At 46.2% G+C, this 24,700-nt stretch overlaps 1 protein-coding gene across 8 annotated transcripts in view; it reads left to right on the top strand.

Moving 5' to 3' along the window:
• The window catches only part of ATXN7L1 (ataxin 7 like 1), a 231,740-nt gene that overhangs the window by 88,812 nt on the left and 118,228 nt on the right, over positions 1–24,700 (top strand). The window contains exon 4 of one of the 8 annotated variants that reach the window (XM_059934162.1): positions 17,508–17,725. The exons of the other annotated variants lie outside the window; for them this stretch is intronic. Coding sequence (XP_059790145.1) covers positions 17,508–17,590 — 83 coding nt within the window. The 3' untranslated portion in view covers positions 17,591–17,725. Of the gene's footprint in view, positions 1–17,507; positions 17,726–24,700 lie in introns of those variants that run through there. 8 annotated transcript variants of the gene reach the window in all.

Below are 24,700 nucleotides of genomic sequence, written 5' to 3'. Positions count from 1 at the left end.
GCTTTTTATTCCCTTTTCTGATTATATTTTTGAATGCCCTTCAAGTAGCTGTTTTGCATGTTGATGGTGATGCAGTAGAATTTAATGAACTGTGAGCTAAAGCAGAGGGGCTGAGCTGCAAAATAAATGAGTGACAGCAATTGGCTGCTGGAGGCTGTTACCTCCATCCCTCCCGTCCACATCCAGATGCCGATGCTGGGTGGGTACCAAGGGCAGCAGAGCCCAGCAGTGCCACACATGGAAGCCTCATTAATGAGGTTCCAAGGTTTCCTGCAGTTGTTCTTTTTCTTTTGTCTATCTCCGGGTGACCTCTAGTTGAGGAGGAAACAAACCATTTGTGCTTCTGGAGCCCTAGAGAAAGTCAGTCCCTCCCAATGTCAGTGCCCCTGGGCTTCCCGCGTATCATCACCGGCTAATTATCCTGCCAGAACTTCCTTTCTGAAAGTGTAGATTGCCACAGAGCAGGGCTGGAGTTTTTGGTCAATTAAGTTGAATTTGTTTGTTGAGATTAAATTTCTGTTGTTGTTATTGTGAGTTGTCTTTTATGAGACTAGATTATTTATACCAGAGATGTATAAAATAATTAAAGTAAATTGGTCTCATCAAACATATTCTTTGTCATGTCTGACAGTATTAACTAATAAGACTTGGCAAGAACGAGTGAATCTGTGCAAACTTGATTTTGTTAGTGGGATTCTTTTTTAACCTTAATTTGATGAATGGATCCCCGATCCAGAATTAACTCTTGGCTTGATATATCTTTCGGGCTCCTTACGCTCAGAAACAGTGTCTGCTGTTCTTTCTTCTTATTTCATCTTTCCATTGTCCCTGGTAAAGTGCAGTCAGTCATACGACAGATCCTAAGGAAATCCCTATAATAAGAAGATCCCTAAGGGAAAAAATCATGGACTAACAAATGGTTCTGCCTTAAATCAAGCATTACAACTGAAAGAATCTACAATAAAGTGGGACCACATTTTGCTCCACTTCAAATGTTTGTATTTTGAACTTACTGCTGCTCAAATTAGAATTAAAGGTGTGTCTAGAACATAGCAGGCTGACCTGGTCCCAAACCCTGGCTTTTCTTTTTTCTCTGCTAATGGCAGACAAAAATACCAAAAACAACAATAAAGCTAATGTACTTATTGAGCACTTATATATGCTAAGCATTTTGTTATTTAATCCTATTGCAACCCTAAGGTGCTATGGTCATAGTATTCTCATCTCACAGCCAAAGACAGGGAGGCTCAGAGGATTTAAGAAATTTCCTCAAGATCAGGCTGATGTAAGTGGCAGAACCAAGATTCCAATCTATGTCTGACTCTAGATCACTTTAACCACTGTACTGGTTCAATGTTTTGGATCTCAAACTCCCTGCAGCAGTGTAACTACACTTCCATACAGAAAGGTTGTTTTGGTCCCCTGTAGGATGCTGGAGACTAAATGCAGTGCTTGGGGGCACCTGAGCTCCCTGTTTCTTTCTCATCTTTCTAACCTACGCCACTGATCTTGTCTGCTTGTTGGCTTAGGTAAAGAACTTGGGCACAATTTTTTTTTTAATAAATTTATTTATTTATTAATTTATTTTTGGCTGCGTTGGGTCTTAGTTGCTGCACTCGGGCTTCTCTCTAGTTGTGGCAAGCGGGGACCACCCTTCGCTGTGGTGCGCGGGCCTCTCATTGCGGTGGCTTCTCTTGTTGAGGAGCACCGGCTCCAGGCGTGCAGGCTTCAGTAGCTGTGGCTCGTGGGCTCTAGAGCGCAGGCTCAGTAGTTGTGGCGCACAGGCCTAGCCGCTCCGCGGCATGTGGGATCCTCCCGGACCAGGGCCCGAACCCGCTTCCCCTGCATTGGTAGGCGGACTCTCAACCACTGCGCCACCAGGGAAGCCTTGGGCGCAATTTTGAGGGAATTCAGAAAGGAGGAATAAATCATTTACAGTCCACGTTTTGAGAGCCACAGCATTTGCATAGACCTTTAAATATCAAAAAGTAAAAAGAAGCAAGCTTGCAGAAGAGGTGGAGTGTGTACCACTATCAGTTCTGTCTTTAGTTTCTTGTTCATCTCCAGCAAATGAGCAGATCCATGAGACGCTCCCCCCGTCAAACAGTAGATGGTTTCCTCTAAATTCAATGGAATTCCCTTTTCTTGCATGTTTCTGTGAACCAGGTAAAATTTTACAAGTAAACAAACCAAGGACTTCCCTGGTGGTTCAGTGGTTAAGGGTTAAGACTCCGTGCTTCCACTCTAGGGGGCGCGGGTTCAATCCCTGGTCGGGGGAACTAAGATCCCACATGCCACGTGGCATGGCCAAAAAAAAAAAAAAAAAAATAGCAGATATAATGGTTCAGCTCAAATTTAGAGATAGATTAAGAGGATCTTCATAACTTTAGTATTTTTTTTTTACTTTAGTATGATTGAATTCATCTTTAATTGAAAAAAAAAACTTATAGTTATAATCTCATTCAAGCCTATTTCTTGAAGGCTGAATCTCTTGGATTACATTCTCCAGAGTCACATAGCTTTGATTTGTTAATTTATTTAAAAAATATTTATTGAGCACCTACTGTATGCCAGGCATTGTTCTAATGCTGCAGATACAGTGGTGAATGAGACAAATAAGAGTGTGGGTTTCTGTGTTCTGGTTGGTTAAATAATGTATTGATAAACAGTAATGCGATCGAGCCGTAGGTAGAGCACACCAGGCGAGGTGTGTTTGAGGGCTTCAGAGAGGTGGTGGGGACCACTACTGTAGAGCCCTGTAGGGCAGAGCCCAAAGTTCGGGCTTCATTCTAGATGTGGTGAGAAAACATGGGAGGACCCTGTGTGAGGGAAAGACATCATCTGGTTTGTGTTTTTAGAAGGTCACTCTAGCTGCTTGGAGCCTGGGAGACCTCGTAGGAACTGATGCATAGCTGTGAAGGTGGATAACAAAGGATAAACTTGAGATCTATTTCGGAAATGTAGCTGACGGCATTTGCTGATGGACTGAGGTGGAAAAGGGAGAGGTCAACATTTAGGGTTAGTTAGAAGGGGAATGGCCAGTGACCTGGTAGGAAAAGCAGCAGAAGATGACAACATGGGAGCCAAGAGAAGAAAGCATTTTGTAGAGCCGGTCAAATGCCAAGCGGTTGAGTGAGAGGAGAAAAGAGGTTGCTAGTTGCCACCAAAGGCTGCTGTGGACCTTGACAATAGCCATTTTAATGTCTTTGGATTTTATTTCCAAGTACGGATGACTTCATTTTTACATCACTGATAGACCTCTTTTTAGGCTAGCAACACCCTAAGTGTTTTTCCACATTTCTGCTGAGCTCAGCTACCACCCGACTAAATTGTCAGCTGGTCCCTGTGCCCCCTGCATCCCCCCGTCCGATGGTACCGATCACGGTGCCGCAGTCACCTGTGAGCACTAGGTACTGAGCTCCCAAGCGCTGAGGCTGTGTCTTTTGCATCCCCGAGTCCCAGTCCGGAGCACATTTTCTGACTTGGGGCATAGACAGGGAGAAAGAAGGACTCTTCCAATCCCAATTCAAGCGCTCTTGGCACTCCCCACGTTACCCAGGTTCTCATATATGACCGCCATTGCAAATGCTCTTTTACTTATCCACCCCTGTTGCATGCGCATGCGCGCGCACAGACATCTCCCCGCCCCCAGCCTAGGAGTTTCAAGGAGCCCTGTCATCATGCTCACCATTGTGTTCCCCGAGTTAACACGATGAATGCTGGATCTACGATTGGTGCTCAATACACTTTTTAAAAAATGAATCTTGGAAGAAAGGAGGGAGAAAGTGAGCATGGAAGGAAATCGGCTTCCCAGTTGTGAGTAAGCCAAATTCCACGGGTAAGCGAGGACATTCGTTTAGAAGATGTTGCTCCTCCAAAGAGAATGACCGTCTCTATTCAGGTACAGTTGGAGAGGTGGATGCAGAGGAACCGTCCTTCCTCACTGAGCACTGGTGAGGCTGCTCCTTTGATCCCTGACCACAGCTGAGTTCTGGAGGGCTGACACTGTAACATGACCCCCGGCTTCTGACTCATCACTGGCTTGTCCTCGCTGCATGGGCTGCTCCATTCCATTCCTCCGAGCTGTATCAACCGAGAAAAATTAGGGGAACAGCCATCTCTTTATTTAAATCCGAGCAAAGAATGTTGCCAGCACTGATTCAAAAGGTCATTTTGGAATTGTCCCCATCCGAAGCAATGAGCAGAGCAGGGTTTCCGAAGCAGTGTTCCCTTCCCATAGTAGTGCATCTGTGCTCTGAGAGCTGGAGTTTGGGGGCACACACATGCTTGGGAAAGACCACATGCCAGATTACCCTCTGGAGGTTCTCGGCAGCTATTAGTCCATCAGAGCACTCAGAGGTCTTGCAGTAAAAAACAAAAATGCGCCTCTTTCGATTTGGAGTCCCATCGCTCTTAATTTATCAGACTTCAGCCACGTGCACTGGGTGATGATGATGATAATAATAATAATAATGCACTGTTTTGGATTAATAATGCAGTCCCACATAGAAGCCCACTTCTTCATCTGGTGTCCAAGCAGAGAAACAAAGCTCCTTTCCAATCCTGGAGGAGAAACTGGCCATGAAGAGAGCCCGCTATCCCCAAACCATGTCTACCGTACTTTATGAGTGGAAGGGTTTTCAAGGGTGGGCTTGATTATCCATCCTTTTCACCTCACGCCCTAATGCTAGAGCCCAACTCCCATCCAAACTGCCACTCCACCATCACAGTTTTCCTTGTGGAAGAGCATCTGGAGTATTCGCTCAGGGAGCTGATTCTGAGTGCTTTGCCTGGGGTCACTGAGAGGTCCCTCCCAAAGTGTCACAAACCAGGCACCGTGTAGAGGCTCACCTTGGGGCTGCAGGAGCGGGGGGGCGGGGGGCGCAGGGAGTCTCTAAAGAAGGTTCCCAACCCTATTGTTTCTAAAGTCCAAGTGCTTCTTCCCATATCATGTGTATATTTACTATGGCAGGAGTTTTTTTTCTCTTCTGGAAAAGGTGCTGGTAAGTTGATGTGGCCTCTTACAGTCGGTGGCATCCTGGAATTGAGGAAATCCTGTGGTGCAGAGCTTGCCCAAGGCCTTTCCTTTGGTCTTTCATGGGGCCAGGCACTACTGAAAAATGAGTGCACATTGGGGAATTGCTGTGTAGGAGGTGCATGGGAAATAAATACATCCGGGGGAAAATGTAAATCGAGGGGAGTAAATGTTGAAAGAATAAGTAAACAATTTCACTATGATGAATCTTCCTTCACGTGGAATGAGTAATCATTTTTTTTTCCCCAGAGAAAGCAACTCTGGTCTTTGTTTTACAAAACTGGAACTATGGATTTCTGTCTAAGGTTTGGTTTCTGACTAACCCTGTTACTTGTTTGTTTATTAGCATCGTAGATGCTTTGCTTTTCTCTCCCAGGAATTATTTCTTCAAATTCCTGAGGCTTCTCCAGAGATGCATTTTTCTCAGATGAGTATGGCTCCCCTGGTGCGGTGGCTGCGACTTTCCGCCCGTCTCGCTAAGTGGCTGTCCCCACCCCGTAGGTATCCCTCTCAAACGAGCCGCCTCCACCAGGAGCCCTGCTGCCCGGTCCCCAGCAGTGAGGTCCCATTAACACCAGCCCCGACTGACCCCTGACTCAGTGACCTGCCTGACAGTCAGCTCTAGGGCATCGTCCGATGGCGGCACTCTCTCCAGGTGCGTATGAATTAAGTCACCGGAGCGTTGTAAGAGGCAGGACCTGGACAGCATCTCTGAAAATTCTTGTGCCACTTTTTCAGCTGCCCGTGTCATGTGCTTACCACTGTGACACTCACCCGAGGGGGTGGTTGGTGGGAAGCCTCTGTGCTGACGACACACCTCTGCCTCGGATACCCTTTGATGGGGGGCAGTGTTGGTGATGTTTGAGAGGGATTGGGAGACCAGTGAGGAGGCCCAGGGCAGCGGGGGTCCCCTGAGACCTGCCGCACTCTGTGGCTTGTGTGTGAGCCAGGGAACCACGGGGCTGTTTTGACCAACACAGGTGCCTGTGGCACAGGCAGAAGAGCTCTGGTCCTCTCTTTTATTTTCTTATTACTCCATCTGCCCCGCCCCCACTGGCCCACAGAACTTGCAGACCTGTCATCAATGTGATTTGATCAGTATCACCCCATCCTGCTTTCTATTCTTTTTAGGTTGTTTGGTGTTTTTCTCTTTAATATTTCTTTCATTATTCGGCCAGCACTGGAATTGTGTTGAACTGGCAACACAGTCCAGAGGAAGTGGTTGTTTTGGGATTGGTTTGGGGGGATTTCTCAGGGGGACTGGGGGACTGCTTTCTACCCCAGGGACACATGGACCTATATTTTTCTTGTGTGTCTCCTGTGCAGCATTCTGCGATCATTTTTAAGAAGTGCTTGGCCCTGTGAACAGGCAGACAGAAGGTCTCATGTAAACTGTTAACTACAGAATTTGCTCGGTTCCAGGACCCTACTGATTGTAGGATGCCACATCAATTGAATAGCACCTTTTCCCAGGTGACTAGAGCACTTCTAGGACAGTCTCTGCGTCCAGCCAGTAGTGGCTGGCAGCAAGAGATGGGTATAGTGTAGTAGAATAGGGCACAGTCTGGGGAATGAGCCAACGGCAGCTTCTGGTGCTGTACGACTTGGTTGTAATTAACCCACGCACACCCCTTCTTTTCTTCCTGGAGTCAGGTACTTCACCTTCCCTTTGGGTTAGAATTTATTTCAAAGTACAAAATAATGAAGTTAAACGGCTTGGGGAGTTTCCTGTTTCTGGTGATACCCGTGACAAATGTCATATAAATTAACCTGGTCCCATAGCAACTAGGCCACACATAGAAAAAAAAAAAATCACATCATTGCCAAGTAGTAATTGAGGAGCATAGTTTTAGTTTCCAAATGTAAAGGGTGGTGGTGGGGGGGCCCTTACTCTTGTTTTATTTTTGATTTCTAGTTTAATTTGTGATGGCCAGGGAAAGTTATGTTACCCGTTTTATAACTTAGGATATCTCCTTTGTGATCATGCTTTTTTTTTTTAATGTGTCATATGTTATTAGAAAACTTGTATAATCTCCTTTTATGTGCAGGGTTCCATATATTAATTGTTTATTTTGTTATTCAAATCCTATTTATCCTCACCATTTTTGTCTGCTTGGTCTATAGTTTCTGAGAAGGGAGTTTTAAGTCTCCTATGATGGTTGTGTGTCTGTCTCTCCTGAAATTCTAATACCTTTTGCAGTACAATTTTCAGGTTGTGCTATTGGATACATGTAAGTTTATGATTCATGTCATTTTAGTGGTGGAGTCTTCATCCCTATTAATGCTTTTGCCTTAGGTCCTACTTTATCTGATTAACATTGCCACCTAATTTTCTTTTGGTCAATGTGTATTTGCCTTATCTCTTTCCAATCTTTTATTTTCAACCTTTCTGTGTCATTTTGTTTTAGGTGTCTCTCTTGTAAGTAGTATATAGCTGGCTTTTTTTGAAGTCCAATCTGATAGTGACTTTTAATTGGTGAGTTTTATCCATTTACATTTATTGTGATTACTTTATATATTTGGACTTATCTCTGTCTTTTAATTTGCATTCTGTGTACCTTGCATTTTATTTGTTTTTGTTCTCCTTTCCTGCCTTCCCTTAAATTAGCAAAGTTTTCTTAACCGTCTTGCCATTTTTCTCTCTGCTAGCTTGGCCGCAATAGATTTTATTTTATTTCTTTATCTCTTTAAATCTATCTATTTATTTAGTGCATTAAGTTTTCAACATGTATACTGAACGATAATTTTTTTCTCATAAAGAATACAGTTGTTCAGGATCTCTGTCTTCTCAAACAACATAGATTTTTACATACATATCCCACTTAAAGTCAACTGGTAATTACAACAAAGAATTGAAATCCTGGCTCAAAACATTGCCATGCGTTCTCAGCCTCCTGATTCACAAGAGGATTATGATTGATTTATAAAGCATAAACTTTCTGCTAATTCACTCTGTTTTACACCATGAGGTGTTTCGGATCATATCTCTAGTTCAGAGTGATACATTCATTCCCAGCTCATAAAAACCTTTCAAGTTCCTGAAAATGTTCTGAAGTAGGATTGGACAAAAGAGAGGTCAGAATCATTCAGCCCACTCTTAGGACCTGTTCCCATAAATCCTGTTTGTCACTTGTCATGATTTCCAGTGTGAAAATCAAGGGGTTCATCCCTGTTAACACCTGCTTACTTATCCCTTGATGCCCCAAATTTAATGTACATATAAGCCCCCTGGGGGGTTCTTGCTAAAATGCAGATTTGAATTCAGCAGGTTTGTGCTTCTAACATGCTCCCAGGTGATGCTGGTGCTTTTGGTCCATGGACCACACTTTGAGGAGCAAGTGCTTAGAGAATAAAATGTAGTTAGTTAAAAGTGGGGCTTCGGCTCCAGGTCAAGGTTCCTTGATACTTCACGGAACAGCAGATTCCAGAAGAAGCATTTTCTTTGAATTGATGGGGTTCAGGATCATTTGAATTTTGAAGATATCCTTAAGGCCCTGCAGAGCCCTCCCACCCCTCTCCTCGCCCAGAGCCAGAAGTAAGTGCTCATTCAGACCCATGCGAAGTCCCTCTTACCTCCATCCCACTGGAGGTCAGCACAGCACATGCTTTGACTCTCAGGCTTGTCACTGTGTCATTTAGATGTGACTCTGTGAGTCAGTGCCCCGAGGAAGAGCCTGCCTGGGGCCAGGGGCAGGCTTCCTGGTAATTTATGTCTAAGACAAGCTTTTAATAGAGATACACTTTTAAACAGTAACCAGGAAAAAGGTTCTCTCTTCTTAACGGGTACCCATTTATAGGACTCAGCTGTTGAAGCTCAAGGGTAGCATTAGGCTTAAGTTTAATCTTCTGTATACCGTAATTTACAGCACTGAGTAAAGCATTGTACGTATAACTATTTCAGTCATTTGCTATGATAAATAGCTATTGCTTTTGGCGGAACAGAAACGCCATCTCTGCTTTCCACTTATGAATACTGAATAGTCTCAGGCAGGCTTTTGCTGTAAGTTTTTAAAGGGGAAATCCCCACCGATCACATCTCCTCAGTGGCCCAAAATGTCATTTCCCTGCTGTGTGCACCAGTCATTGCTCGATCCAGATGGCAATTCTGCAGCACACGTGTGTTCCTGGTGAATGTTGCACAGGGCACGCCCAACAGCTCCAGGACCAAGACCTGCTGAAGGCTGCAGTTTTGCACCAAATGCCTTGAGCTGTTAGGTAGGAGATTTAGCTAGTGGCAGGAAGCCACCAACAGGGATCAGGGATCTATCTTAGAGGTGATAATGTGATGCAGGAAAAATAGAAGGGGTGTGAGTCTGTTGGATTCCTGACAGTGAAAAGATGGTGTCAGCTAGGGAAATTGAAACTAATAGGGACAAAAGGAGAGGGGAAATGCCCAGGCTATAAATCTCTAGGGATAAACTCTTTAGGAACTCAGAGACACACATGCTTTCCACCGGACTTCCCTTAGTTCAGATACTTTATTCCCTGCCAGCTGGGAGGAGGCAAAATGGATATTCAAATATGACGCTCAGGTCGAGTGACCAGTTTGTCCCAGAAATCCAAGGCCAAGTTGTCTGGTTACCCTAGACTCAGGCTCCCAGAAATCCTCCCAGTTTCTTTCCCACGGACGACCTTTCTGCACCAGAGGGACTGAAATCTTCAGACTAGCATTCTTTGGTTTGTCTCACATGTATGAGTACCCACCGGGTGCTCGTTAAGTACTCCAAGTATCGCACTGGATGGTGAGATAAGGACTCAAGGGCAAACATGAGCAGAGATGGTGAACGAGTGAAACAGCGCGCTCTTGCCTGCTTTTGAATCCTGTGACGTAGACGGGCTTCCGCGGTCGCACTCCCAAATGCCACTTCTCAGCAGTATGTCTAGAAGGTGATTCCTTTGAAAACAGAGATGAGAGACTTCTGTTCTCACTACCGCCTTTGGAGGGTGATCATATATCTTTAGAAATATCTACAGCGTCTTTACGAAGCACTCTCTCATGGCGTGTTCATTTTGATTTGAGTAACAACTCAGTAAGGTAGACTGCTGGGGGCTGGCTTCCCAGATTTGGGAGCTCAAAGAAGTTTAGCGACTTTCCTAACGTCACACAACCGATAGGGGCACAGCTGGGACTAGTCCTCAGGACTCCTGATTCTGACCCCAGGGCATTTGCCCTGAACAGAGACCCCAGTGAAAAAAATGCACAGCAGCCATCGAAGAGTGTGTCCACGCTTGGAGGCAAATTCACCTTTATGAAACTTCCAACCTTTGTAGTTTCTAATTCCAGGCTCCGGGCAATGAACATATCCTCTGGCTCTCTCGTATCTCTTTCACCTGGGATCTGAGCTTTCTCTAATAACTATTTGAAAAACACAGTCTTACAGTGTTGACTCTGAAGGACTATTATTCAGTCTGCCTATAAGGTTATGATCTACCGTTCCATTTCTTGGCCTGAGGATTCCATCAGAAGAAGGTCACGGTCATTTCAGCAGACACTGAAGGCGGTTGGTTGTGTTCTGCATGCGAATAAATCCGCTCAGCATTCTGATTAGTTATAACGGATGATGAGAGAATTGTGCAGACCGAAAACTCCACGTATGTGTTTCATGCATGTAAGCCTACTAATGAGAGTGGGTTTTGGCAGAAAGCTAAGCATTGGTGTTCCTGCCGCTGGACCTTAGAGTTGCTCGTTGGTATTCTGGGAACTGGAGTGCAGACACAGATACAGTACGACTTGATCTTGAGAGCACCTCTCACTCCCAGGCCTTCGATACGTTTGTTAAACAGGAAGATGAGAGAAAGCAGTCTGGAGAGAGGATTGTATAGAAGTGGCTCAAGAGACCTGGCAGTTTAGGACTCCTTGGAAACCTTGCTGTGACCTCCCACCTCTCCTTGCCCATCTGTGGAATGGGCATGGTGACTGCGCTCCGAGGTTATTATTCCAAATGATAAACTTGAGAACGCCTTGGCATGTGACTTGTGCTATAAATACTCCTCGCTGCCACGTGGAAATAAGGAGTTTTCAGCTGAAATGTATAATGAGGTGAGGCAGGGAACGTCAGTCCCTGGCAGCAGGAGTGTTGCCAGAGGTGGGAGGTGTGCGGGGAGGGGTCCAGATGCTCGCCTAAGGAAGGAGAACAGAGAGACCGTCTGTGAAGCATCTGGGGGCATCATGGTGGAATGTTCAAAACAAACAAACACAGAATAAGCGCTTGGATGTCTGGCCTGAACTCTGAAACCAGTCAGGGGGATTGGAGATGAGCCCTGTGTCTTTTCATGTTGCAGGCTCTGTGCTCCAGCTCCGGGCATCCACTGAATCCAGAGGCCTGGGACGGAGAAAGGCCTGGCCTAACCAGGACCCACGTGGGCTTCAGCTGCTGTGTTGGAAGGCGGGTTGTGTTGGAAAGGTAGCAGCAAGGGGTTAGCGCCAGCCAGAGCCTGAAGCCAAGCTGTCTGGGCGTGACTGTGGCTCTGCCACTGACCAGCTAGGTGACCTTCAGCCAAAGCCTCAATCTCTCTGTGCCTCAGTTTCCCCATCTACAAAATGAGGATAATATTAGTACCTGTCTCAAAGATTGTCAGGAGGATAAAATGAGTAGATACCAGCACAATGCTTAGAATAGGCACCTGGCATCTGTATATGTCAGCGTAGCGAGGCACTTCTCCAGCCTTGCGAATTCCAGCACATGGCAGAGAAGAAACACAAAGTGGATGGGCTGAGGAACGTTCACCTCCAGAGGATTGAGTGTATCGACCATGAATTATATGGTCATTCCCAGAGAGGAAGCATCAGCTGGAAAGAAGGAAGACGGGTCACAGCCAGAATGATGCCCAGCCTTGGCTGGACCACCGGCTGTAAGCAGAGGCATGGTGGAGGACTCGGGTTATGCTCGGGTCTTGAAACCATCTTGAAACTCCAATGTGCCTTCTCCCTGCTCCCAGGGAAGTTGGAAGCTTGGGGTGGAGGGAGGTCTGTATCCACAAAAGCAGATTCCAGTGGCCAGTATCCTAGGAATTTTTATCTCCTTATCTTGCACAAGTCAGTCTTTCCCAGAGTCATTTGCTGATATTGTATCTCTGCTGTAGAATCCTACAAAATCATTGCCCTGTTATCTGTCTGCCTCAACATGGGGAAAAAAATCCCTCTCATCTGGAACTCTTGTCTAATGCCTGCCATCCTGCCTGACAGCAGTGTGTGGGCAGGTCTGCTCTGTGCTGTACACATCTTCAGAATGACTGGATTTCAGGCTTTCAGAGCAAGTGTCTTTAAATCCACTGGTGAAAGGAGACAGCAATCATCTGCCAGTTGGCGTTTGCCAAAATGTGGCCTCATAGCCGGATGAAGTGATGGCTGCTGGCATGAAACCTGGTTTCCCCCTGGGAGTACACCCAGCCTGAACAGCTCCTTTAAAACCAGAAACAATTTGTCATCTTTTGATTCTCTTCCAGCACTGTCCCTGTCACAGGTAGATAAATGAGGCGGCGTATGGGTGTCCAAACGCAGGATCATCTAATCCCAGCGGTTTCCTGTGGAGGCATCACTCCGTGAGGGTGGAGAGCACAGTGGGATGGTCCCCAGCTTCGGGATTGTTACCATAAGCAAATTTTTTCCTCGCATGTGTCATTTATATGCATGAAGTGCTTTCTCAGAGTCTCCCAGCCTCCAGCGTGCCATCAATAGGTGCGTTCCCCGTTTCAGAATCCTGAAATAAATCATAACACTGGTAAGCTCAACATCTCATGTCTGTAGTTCCATGGAATGCCAGTAATCAAATCAGTGTCTCAGCAGAAGCCAACAAGCACCCCTGAATTAGAGCTAGGGGTTGGACTTGATGTTCTAAAAAGCCTTGATTACAGAAAGCCGATGGTGAAGGAGGATGTATTTGGGTTCACCTCAAGTTGCGTGCTCTGTATGTGGCTTGAAAGATACCTGCGTGGTTTTCTACACAGCCCACGTGGACCTCAGATTTTCTCAGCTGCGTAAAACTAAAGTCACCAGGTTATTCCCAAGAACACAACAGGCAGAAGCGGTCTCCTGATGCCTCTTAGTTGCCCCGTGGGTGAGCCGTGGCGCCCCCGTAAATGAACGCTAGGCCTGTGTGGTGGATGAACTTGGCTGGCCGGGGCAGGCCTTGTGCTTGCGTCAAGGGGCTGAGTGTGTTACTGGTCCAGCCAGACAGCTTTGGTTTCTTCTGTGGCCACCAGTCATACCTTTCACCCCTGCAGCAGCTGGGTTCACTGGGCATCCATAGTCCCAAGGGCCCAGGCTTGGCTGGATTAACTCAACTTCATGCCTAACCACAGGAAAGTTATCTGCCCCAGTAGTGTTTCAGTGAATCCTTGAACGTCACTGAAGCAGCCTGAGAAACGAACAGATGTGGAGCGTCTTCTCAAAGCTAGATCTGCTGAGCATCGAGCAGATTCTCACACAGGCCACGGGTGCTGGTGACCAGGAGGAGTTTATGGCCAGCTCCTCATGATCCAGGGTACTGAAGGAGGAATGTAGCGTGAACTTCAATGTTTAAAAATAAATCCCCCGGGGCTTCCCTGGTGGCACAGTGGTTGAGAATCTGCCTGCTAATGCAGGGGACACGGGTTCGAGCCCTAGTCTGGGAGGATCCCACATGCCGCAGAGCAGCTGGGCCCGTGAGCCACAACTACTGAGCCTGCGCGTCTGGAGCCTGTGCTCCGCAACAAGAGAGGCCGCGATAGTGAGGGGCCCGCGCCCCGCGATGAAGAGTGGCGCCCACTTGCCACAACTAGAGAAAGCCCTCGCACAGAAATGAAAACCCAACACAGCCAAAAATAAATAAATAAATAAAAAATAAGTAAAAATTAAAAAAAAAAAAAAATCCCCTAATTGAGCTTTAGCCAGTGGTTCATACGAGCAGTCTTCTAGGGGAGGGTGTATTTCCTTTTATGTTCCCCCAATTAACGAGCAGCAAAATGACCCCGTGGGGCTTCGACTACAGCACAGGATAATCTGCGTGGGGTTAAAAGATGGGTCTGGGTTCCTGTTCCTGCCTCTTCCAGCCTCTGTTCTTCACCTATAGACTGTTTGCTGCATCTACTTTATAAGGTTGGGGAGGATCAAATGAGTTAACAAATGTAGAGATATCGAGTCCAGTCATAGGAAGCACGATACATCTTAGCTCTAAGGCTGAATAAGGCATCTTACTTACAGAAAAAGAGGGGAGGAAGTGTGACTTCATGGAACATGATGAAACCACAGAATGGCTTGTTCGTTAAACGACAGGCACAAAACTAAGTGAATCTTTAAGGTAGTTCTGCATTTCATTCATGGTGAGATCACATAATCTTTTTTTTTTTTTTTTTAAGCTAGAAAGGCTGAGCCAGCTGTACATGCTATATTAAACCCACACATTTACTTACTTTAGAAAAGTTACTGTTTTGAGAGTATGATCATTCCTGGAAAAAAAAACAATTTTGGTGTGCCTCCTGTCCATTGAAAAGACTCTTTACATGTAAAGAGTGGTTTCCATTCCTTGGATCAGTGTCTTCGAGTTCTGCTCTCTTCTCACGCTTTGTCACAAAGCGAGGGAAGGGAGGACTGTGAAATCCTTGAGGAAGGAGTTCCTTCCAATTCTGCTTCATCGCCCCAGAGTGTCTGGCAAATAGTAGGCACTCAGTCAACGTCTTATGAATGAATGGATGAATGAATGATTTAGATATTTAATCCTTTAAGTCAGTGATATTCAGCCTTTAGCCGTGCATCAGAATTGTTCCTTTGGGGTGGTGGGAGGGGTTCGTTTAAATACAGGTGACTGGGTCCCACCCCCAGAGTTTCTGCCTCAGTGGGTCTGGGGTCGGGCCCGAGAATTTGCATTTCCGCCAAGCCAGCAGGCGATGCTGACGCTGTTTCCCCAGGGGCCGTACTTTGAGAACCACCTGCTTTGAGGGCCACTCCGCTTCTCCGAGCCTTCCAAAAGAGTGACATCTATAACTGGCTGACCTTGCCCCGTAGAACTGAGATATAAAATTGCTAGGGTTTGATCAGATGGAAGAGCTGCCTGAATTATTTTTTTATCAAAAACTACATTGTGCCTCTTGTACGATTATGAGAGAAGCGAGAATGGGATCTCCTCCTCCTTTATGACCGTGGCAGGACATAGCCAGCGGGCTGGGGTAGCGGGGCGCACCTTGCAACATTTAAGCCAGATTACACCTCCATCCAGTTCTGGAATCCACGCTTAGTGTCAGATGCACTTAACTGCAAAGTTGAAATGAGACATGACCTTTTGCAGAAGCTGCAGATGAGCAGAAAGGGTACAGGAGAGGCGCATATGATACGTAAGGGAACACGTTATTTTGGTTATCTTGCAAAGTCTTTTCCTGCTGCCTGTCGGCCTAAGTAAAGTCATTAAGCCCCACCGAGTTCACAAACGAGGGAATTGCATAGCCTGAGGAAGGCTGCTCTCTGCAAAGAGTCATTCTCCTAATGCCAGATGTCACTTTGGATCGTAGGCAAGGAGCTAGAATTCCAAACCCAGGCCACAGGGGAGCTCCTTCCTTCCATCCCCCTCTCGTCGGGAAAGAGCCCTCGAGACTGTGGGGACCCACAGTAGAGGCTGGGAACAGACAGTAGAGGGTACCAGAGGGACATCAGACTCCCTGAACAGAAAGGAGATCAAGATGGAACCTGAGAAAGCAATTGAAGGGAGTGGGGGGACCAAGGCCTTCCTCTGAGGTAGTGAGAGTATATTAGTAACCTACTGCTACATAACAAGTGACCCCAACATTTAGCCACTTAAAACAATAAATATTTATTGTCAAGACGTGGGAGCAGCTTAGCTGGGTGGTTCTTGCTCAGGGTCTCTCGTGAGGTTGCAGTCAAGCTGTCTTCCAGAGCTGCTGTCATCCGAAGGCTTGGCTGGCGCCTGAAGACCCACTTCCAAGGTGGCCCGCTCACCTGGCTGGTGGCAGGAGGCCTCGGTTCCTCGCTCTCAGTACCTTAGGCCTCCCCACAGGGCTGCTGACAGCATGGCGGTTCACTGCCCTCAGAGCCAACAACCTGAGGAAGAGGAGGTGGAGTCAGAAGGCCATTTATGACCTCTTCTCAGGAGTGACACACTGTCAGCCGCTTCTGCTTGATGCTGCCCATTAGAAACAAGTCACTAGGTGCAGCCCATAGTCTTGGGGAAGGGAATGAGTCTCCACCCCCTGAAGGAGTGCCACCACAAAGAGAGAGCCTCTTTCATCCTCCTCTTGCCGGGCTCAGAAAAGCACAAGGGTGATTGGTAAAGGATCTTTGGTGAAAAACGGTGGGAGGTCCTTTTAAAAGGACCCCAGAACGGGCTGTGGGACTTTTGCCTGCTTGAGCTGAGGACGGGTGGTAGGGGAGGGGAAAAGGCATTGGAAACTCTCTGAGGGCTTTGAGCCCACCATCCTGTAGGGGTCACGCGGGCCCCCTCTCTCTTGCTTAGAAAGGACTGTAGCCACCTCTGAGTCCCAAGGCTCAGGCCTGCTTCCAGAGAAGAGGGAGAAGAGGCTGGCTGCTTAGAGCCAACTCCGTGCTGGTGAGAGAGCGATAAACAGCCCTGTGCATCTCCTTCTAGATTCTCTGCCTGCCAGGTCCCCAGCAGGGGAAGAACAGGGATCTCAGGCTGCAGTGGTGTCCTGGAATAAAGAGGAGCTTCTGAGCTGTGCCTCTCAGGAAGGATATTTGGGGGGCGGGGGATGTTAGGAAGCAGGAGGGAGAGAAGCCTCGCTCTTTTTTATTGAAGTGATCCCACTCAGGACGATGGCTCGGTGCCACCAGGCATGACAGCGGCCAACCCTTTGTGGCTATGGCTCCTGGGTACCACACAGACACCCTCTCGCGGGGGGCAGATGTTTTTGTGGCCACCCCAGCTCTGTAAGTGGATTCCGCTTAGCTGTCTGCTCTTGAGGATGCCAAACCCTTGGTGGTCATATTGTACTGTGTCTCTTCTTATCTTCCCCATCATCCCCAGGGAATAAGCTAATCAAACTTGCTGATGATTTTACACTGAGAAGGAGATAGCTAATAACTTGGATGACAAGTATTAGAATACAATGTGATGTGGATAAATTGGGTCCATGTATTAAGGGCTATAAAATGAGATTCCATCAAGGCATGAATAATGGTGCCTGTGGAAAGGATTAATCAAATACCCCATTCAAAGGTATAGGAATTCTGGTCAGAGAGCTCCTGTTTAATTACACTGCTGACCGCACCCCCCCACACACACTCCATTCCCCCTGAAACTGCTTTCTACTAGGAGATACATGGAAAAGAGTTTAGAGGAAAGAATTGAAAAATTGGGACATACGTTTTGATAGAACAAGATCATGAAGACAGATTTAAAGCAACCAGTGTTTAATTTAGAAAAAAAAAAAAGCCATTTGGCATGAGTAATCATTTACAAATGTCATTTCCAGAGGAGCCCTGTTGACACCATTCAGCAAATGCCAACAAAGCATTTACTTTCCAAAGGGAGAAAGCAAAACAAGAGAAATGAAGGCATCTTCAGGAATGGATCGGAGAATAGCCAAGCCATAGAGAAGAAGCAGGTTTGAAGTGAACAATGCAGAAGGTAGACTCAACTTCTGAAAGATCTCGGAGGACTAGCGTTATCTGGCGAAGACTTCCTGGGAGAGGAGACTCCCGCAGAGCCCTGAAGTGTGGACAAGCTTCCACGTACTGCAAATTCGTGAGCACACTCTGGTGACAGGGTTTAGGGAGAAAATGGGCTGGAGCAGCTCAGGGGGCACCCGTGGGATTCGTCTCGCCATTTCCACCACCACCACCCTGGTCCAAGCTATCATCACCTCTCACCTGGACAACTACAGAAGCCCTCCAGCTGTTTTCCCTGCTTCCACTCTTGCTCCTCTACAATTCATTCTGCACACAGAAGTTAGAATCAAAGAAGTTAATCATGTCATTCTCTTAACTTGTGTCTACCCATTGCTCTGAAGCTAAAAGTAAAAATCATTGTCGTGGCTACAAAGTCTTGCGTGGTCTGAACCACATCCTGTGCTGGGCTCCCTTTCAGTCTCTATATGCCAGTCAAGCTGGCCTTTAAAATTTCAGCACATTGGGTCTTCCTGCCACAGGGCCCTTGCACGTGCTTTTCCTTCTCTGTATATGATTTTCTTTCATCCCCTCTTCCCAAAACTCTGAGTCATCCTTCAGAATGCACCTTAATGATTACTTCCTCTTGAGAGACTTCCTGATTTTCATAACTAGGTCCGCTCTCCCTCATACCTTAAAAGCAAATGTTTGTGGTGTAAACATATAATTAATGTCTCCCCTACTAGGCCACAAGTTCTATGAGGGTAGGGACCCAGACTTTGCATCCCCCAGAGCCTAGCACAGTTTCAATAAATCTGTATTGACTGCATCATGACATGTAATTAGGAGTAATGAGACTAGTTGAGAAATTCTACTTGACCAGTATGTAAGAGAATTCCATTATGAATTCGTACTGGCATGAAAACCTGAATTCCTGTCCAGACTCTGCCACCTGCTGGCTATGCTGGTATGAATAAATCCCAGATCCTCTCAGAGCCTGTTTCCTCCTCTGTAAAATGGAGGTACCAATAGCCACCTCACATGGTTGTAGCAAGAAATTAATTAAATAATATAAAAGCATTTTCAACTGTAAAACCAGGCATAAATATGCCCCATCCTTTTTCCTAGTGCCTGGCACACTGGGTCATTAAATATCTATAAGATGGAGGGATGGATGGATGGAGGGATGGATGGGTGGATGGGTGGATGGGTGGATGGATGGAGGGATGAACAGATTATCATTTATGGAGCCAGTGCAAGAGCCAAGAAGGGAACCTGGCATAAGGACAGCATGATGGAGGCCAAAAGAGGAGAGAATTTCAAGAAGTAGGAGGAGTCTTGTTGATCACCCAGAATATCCCATACAGTAGAGCAGGCAAGAAGAATGAGGGGAAAAATCATTTAATTTGAGTAGAAGGAAGTCAGTGGTGACCTCAGGGCATGTCCTGTTCAGCCTTTTCTTGTTATCTGTGCTTTCAATGACATGCCTTAATTGTAACTTAATCACTTTACTGATTTTTATCTTTTTTGGGGGAAATCGAATTGATTTGCACATACAACAAAATTGGCCAGATTACTCCAGCTGCTGCCAGCAGGTGCTGACAAGTGAACGTCAGAGGATAGGAAAATACACTAAACATTTATTTTAATAAGGCCTAGAAAACCTTAGTTATTTAATAAATTGCCATGGGTAATTCGGTTTCAGTTTCAGGGGCTGTTTCATTTTTCACTCCCTGCGTTCTAGTCGGAATAGGGCTGTATGTGTAGGCAGGGACCTGTGGCTTGAGATCCATCTGAGGGCAACTGCTCATTCCTGGAGCATTTGTCTGTCTCTTTGATCGTACTTCACTACCTGCCACCACCATCCATGTAGAGTAAGTCACTCTAACACACACACACACACACACACACACACACACACACACACACTCTAGCTGAGCTCCTAGTCCTTTTGATTGGTTACTCCTGCATCATGGTGCCTTGGACTCACCTTGCTGCCAGGCCCTGATCCAGCCAGTCTGTTTGTCCAGAGACAGAAGGACAAAATCCCCTGCTTCAGACAGAAGAGTGTGATGGCTCACAGCCCAGCTCTGCTTCATCTAGCGCCCGCCCTCTCCCAGCTTAAATCTCAAGTGTAGAAAATGGGTATAATCGAGCTTCCTCAGAGAGGTGGTGTGAAGATTAAATGCCATGATGCATGTAACGTGCTTAGGCCGAGCCCAACCCAGCCTGAGAAGTGAATTAATAGAAGCCCGGAGGCCATGATAGATTTAACTCCCTTTCCAAGTTCTGCTGTATCTTTGAGCATCACTGCTGAGCCCCAGCCCAGCCTCCCCTTCAGAAGTTTCACATGGTGGGTGTTTCATACAGCGGGTCGCTCTTAGAGGCTGGAGTTGGAAATCTTGAAGAGGAGTCCAGGAAGGGCTTTGGGGTGGGGGCTGGAGTCGGGGGGCAGGGACAAGAAAGGCGTTCAGGGAAGAGCTCTGTGGAATTTTTAGTGATCCGGAGATGAGGCCTGGAAGAGCAGCAGGAGCCAGCCAGGAAGGCAAGGGGTTAGACTTGAAACATCAGAGTCACACCGTCACAGAGCCCAGGCGGGAAGGAATTCCAAGAAGGAGTATCACGCATTTCAGAAAGGTACACCAGACAGTAACTAAGAAAAAAGCTTCTGAATCATATTTGCCTTTTCAGCGAATTCAGATTAACTTGGTTTTGAGAATTTTAAACACACACATCGTATTGGAAATACCCTAGAGCGTTGTAAAAACCAGGGTTGGAAATCACTTTACCATCTACACGCTAAGAACAGGAGCCAATCTTGCCAGCAGATTTTAAAAACTACTGAGCCGGGCTTCCCTGGTGGCTCAGTGGTTGAGAATCTCCCTGCCAATGCAGGGGACACGGGTTCGAGCCCTGGTCTGGGAAGATCCCACATGCCGCGGAGCAACTGGGCCCGTGAGCCACAACTACTGAGCCTGCGCGTCTGGAGCCTGTGCTCCGCAACAAGAGAGGCCGCGATGGTGAGAGGCCCGCGCACCGCAATGAAGAGTGGCCCCCGCTTGCCGCAACTAGAGGAAGCCCTCGCGCAGAAACGAAGACCCAACACAGCCATAAATTAATTAATTAATTTTAAAAAACAAAACAAAAAACAAACTCCTGAGCCCAGGAGAGAAATCAGTCTGGCCGTCAAATCTACACTAAGTCCTCCAGATTACCTTCCGCCACTGCTCCTTCCCAGCCCCGCATTCTCTCCGCTGTTAACAGGGAGGAGGAGGCACCCTCCTGATTTCTTTCACAAATACAATTCCTAAAAGAACCAAGGAGAGCAAGAAGAATAGAGAACCAGAATGGGACCACTTAAGGCCTCTGTCTAATTACTTTTATCCCCCCAATATCTTTCAGGCCCCTTTTGTGGCTGTACAAATAATACTGTAGTAAAGTTTTAAAGGTTGTGTCTGTGGCCTATTGGGTTTGAAGAGTGCCTTGACTTTTGTTGTTGTTGTTATCTCTCGTCTTTTTTTTTTTAATTGAAATATAGTTGATTTACAATGTTGTGTTAGTTTCAGGTGTACAGTAAAGTGATTCAGTTATACATATACATATAAATATATATATTCTTTTTTTACATTCTCTTCCATTATAGGTTATTACAAGATATTGAGTATAGTTCCCTGTGCTATACAGTAAGTCCTTGTTGGTTATCTATTTTATATATAGTAGTGTGTATATTTTAAGAGTGCCTTGACTTTTGAATTTTTTTATTGTATCCATCAGTTTGGGAGCTTTTTTTTTTTTCCTGTACAAATCAAAACAGTCCCCATACGTAGTTAAGTTTAAGCATTAAAAAACCTTCCATCTCCGAGTATGACACTGTTCATTTCTTTTGTCCATTGTGTGGGTGGCGTAGCCCTGGAGCATATAATTTAGGGTCCCAGACTTATCGGGGGTGTCTGGAGGTCACCGTTAAGTGGATACATTTCTTTATTAAGTCAATATTTGATAAAGCCTTTTGAAAATGCTAATAAGTATGTTCATGTGACTGCCTGCTAAGATTAAAGAAAAAAATTTAAAGCTTGCTTTTATTGCTCCAAACCATAAGTAAATGGCCAGATCTATCTTCCTTTCATCTATCATTTATATTTATTACATTTGGTGAGTCTGGTTAGTGGTTTAGATTCCTTAGGTTTTTACTACATCCAGGCTTCTATTATGCAATCATCTCTGATAAAACATAATGGGATACAACCCTGGACCCTGGAGCATAACGTGATTCCAGAGCCCATTGCAAATGTGTTTCCTACTAAAGCAAACTATAGTGGAAGACATTAAAGAGAAGCATTCCTCGGTCACTTCCAATTGCAAAAAAAAAAAATTTCAAAAATCACTAGTTCCACAGAGAGCTCCCCCCAGATCACGTTTTTCTCCCTGCTTCATTACTTCTATTGTGAGAGCTCCCTTTGCCCACACACTCATGAGAAAGCGATTATGGTGGGTTATGCCCTCCTTAGAACATAGCTTGCATACAGGTTTTTTTAAAACAGGTGATTATCTGCATTAAGAATGCATGCACTTGGATGTGTTGGCATGCACCAAGGGCAAAACCCAGACAGTAGGAAACCGCAGGTTAGACAGCCTGAGTCTTCAACAGATAAACTGTACGGGAAATAGATGGAGGGAAGTGGTCACTTGAAAGAAGCTTAAAAGACATCTAAAAAATGGGCAAAACTAAACAACAGTGTCTAAGGATACACACTAGGGTGATAAAACCATAAATAAACACAAGGAAATACAGTAAGTCCCCTACGTACGAACGAGTTCCGTTCCGAGAGTGCGTTTGTAAGTCCAACAAAGTTAGCCTAGGTACCCAACTAACACAATCAGCTACACTGTACCTGTTAAATCATTGCTGCTTTTATGCTTGCTTCCGGACATCCTGGGCTTGAAATAAAGATACTGTATTACTATACTCTGTACAGTACTGTACAGTAAAGTACACAAAAGCACAACCACTTGTAGAGGATGCACACACATGACAAGGCACACCAGACACGTGAACTGACTTACGCGATTGGACATGTGAACGCACGTTCGCATCTTTGAAATTTTGCAACTTGAAGGTTTGTATGTAGGGACTTACTGTAAAGACCGTAAGTCAAGAGTGTGGCTACTTTGGAAGGAGGGAGGGGCTGCGATTGGGACAGATGCACAGAGGGGCCCTGGTGCCCGGCAAGGTTCTCTTCCGCCACCTGCTATCCACTACGAGGGTGTTTGCCTTCTAATCAATGCGATGCATTTGTTTTGTGCGGGTTTGAGTGTCTGTGCTTTATTTTGGAGTACAAAGTGTTCATTTAATGAGTCCACTTGGGGTTCACATTACCTACAGTCTTTCAGGAATTTGGCTTTGGGGTGTGTCTTATAATAAAATATGTCTTAGTTTTCTCGTGAAGAGGAGTCCTGTCATTCCAGCTGGAAATGCACCAGTGGGATTGTCTGGCGGTTTAGTCAAAAATGAGAAGGAAAAAGAGGGTCGATTTTTTTTTTTATATATACATTTATTTATTTACTTACTTACTTACCTGTTTATTTTGGGCTGCGTTGGGTCTTCATTGCTGCACGTGGGCGTCGATTGATGGAAATTTTCTGGGTTCTGGTTGCTGAAGACTCCCGTGGTCTTTCTTTTTTCCCTCCTTTCATTTGTATAGTTGATTGTCTAGTTCCTTGCTTTTCTTAATGGCTTAGGCCCTGCAAACCCTCCTCACCTAAACAAAAGCTAGAATCCCGACAACAGCTGTACTGCTCCTGCCGTCACTCCTCCCTGGTCTGGGGTCACCTTTAAAGACCATGGGGGGAATCCCCTGGCGGTCCAGTGGTTAGGTCTCCGGGCTGTCACTGCTGAGGGCCTGGGTTCGATCCCTGGTCAGGGAACTAAGATCTTGTAAGCAGCGCGGTGCCGCCAAAAAATAAAATAAAATAAATAAATACCACAGGGGTTTGCTTACTTTACTTACCCCTGCCGTTAGTCCCCCACTTTCTCCACCTCTGTGGTCCCTGCAAATGCCAGTCTGAAGTGGCCACCCTAGTGTGATTTTAGGGTGACCTCTGACAGACCTGTCCCTCCAGCTGGGACATCATTCCTTTACCTCAAGGCTTTCACCAAAGCATTTACCAACTTAGTGTGAATAAGGTAGACGAGAGTCCGTTTCAGTAGAGGGTGTAGTCAGAAAGAGCAAGACTCTGGAAACCTGAGGTGGGAGCCCAGTAAGGGAAGACCCGAAAGGGGGTTGATGGGAGCTTACCTTTTCTTCTTTTTCTTCTTCTTATCAGACCTGGCCTTGATATTTTTCAGCTTCAATCTAGAATCTCACTAGAACACAACATTTGCATCTGCCCCTGAGGCTTCATGAAGCTAGTTGTCCAACTCCGTCAGTGCATAAGCCTGAGTCCAAACCTGTTCGGGAATCAGCAGGGTAGATCAGCTCCATGAGGGCAGGGACCTCATCTGGTCTTGCTCACCCCATTCAATTCTCAACCTCTTGCACAGGGCTTGGTGCAGAGTAGATGCTCAATAAACACTTGATGAACAAATGAATGAATAAACAAGGGACCGGGCCAACATACAGCTTGCAGCAGCAGAGGGAGCACAGGTGGGCAGTGAGAAAGCCACCACTGTCACTCTGATCACTCTGCAGGCCCCTGGGGACATCACCTTCCCGGTCACCTCCACCCCTGAGCATCTCCTCATCTGCAGCCCAGGGTTGACTAGCTCCGCTCTGTGCCTCCCTGTCCTCAAGGAGAAAATCAGCCAACACCTCATTCTTGAGAAGTGATAGCTCTCATCACATTTCTCCCACTGGCACAGCACTTTGGGGTCACAGAAGTATTTCCCCACACATTGTCTAAATTCTCACTACTCAATAATCGCATGAAGTAGGTAGCTCCCACTTTATAGAGGAGGAAACTGAGGCCGAGAGAAGGATTAAAATGACTTTTGAGGGGCAGGGCTATACCTAGAACCTGGAACTTGGGCTCCCCACGTCCAATATCCTTTCTGCTGCACTGCCCTAGGCCCTGTTGCAAATCCAAATAAAGGGGGATGAAGAGTCAGCCCTTGCCCT

Source organism: Balaenoptera ricei, chromosome 9 (genome assembly GCF_028023285.1).
Source record: "Balaenoptera ricei isolate mBalRic1 chromosome 9, mBalRic1.hap2, whole genome shotgun sequence".
Lineage (NCBI taxonomy): Eukaryota > Metazoa > Chordata > Mammalia > Artiodactyla > Balaenopteridae > Balaenoptera > Balaenoptera ricei.
Note: the sequence above shows the minus strand (reverse complement) of the source record. Positions and strands in the feature narration are given on the sequence as shown.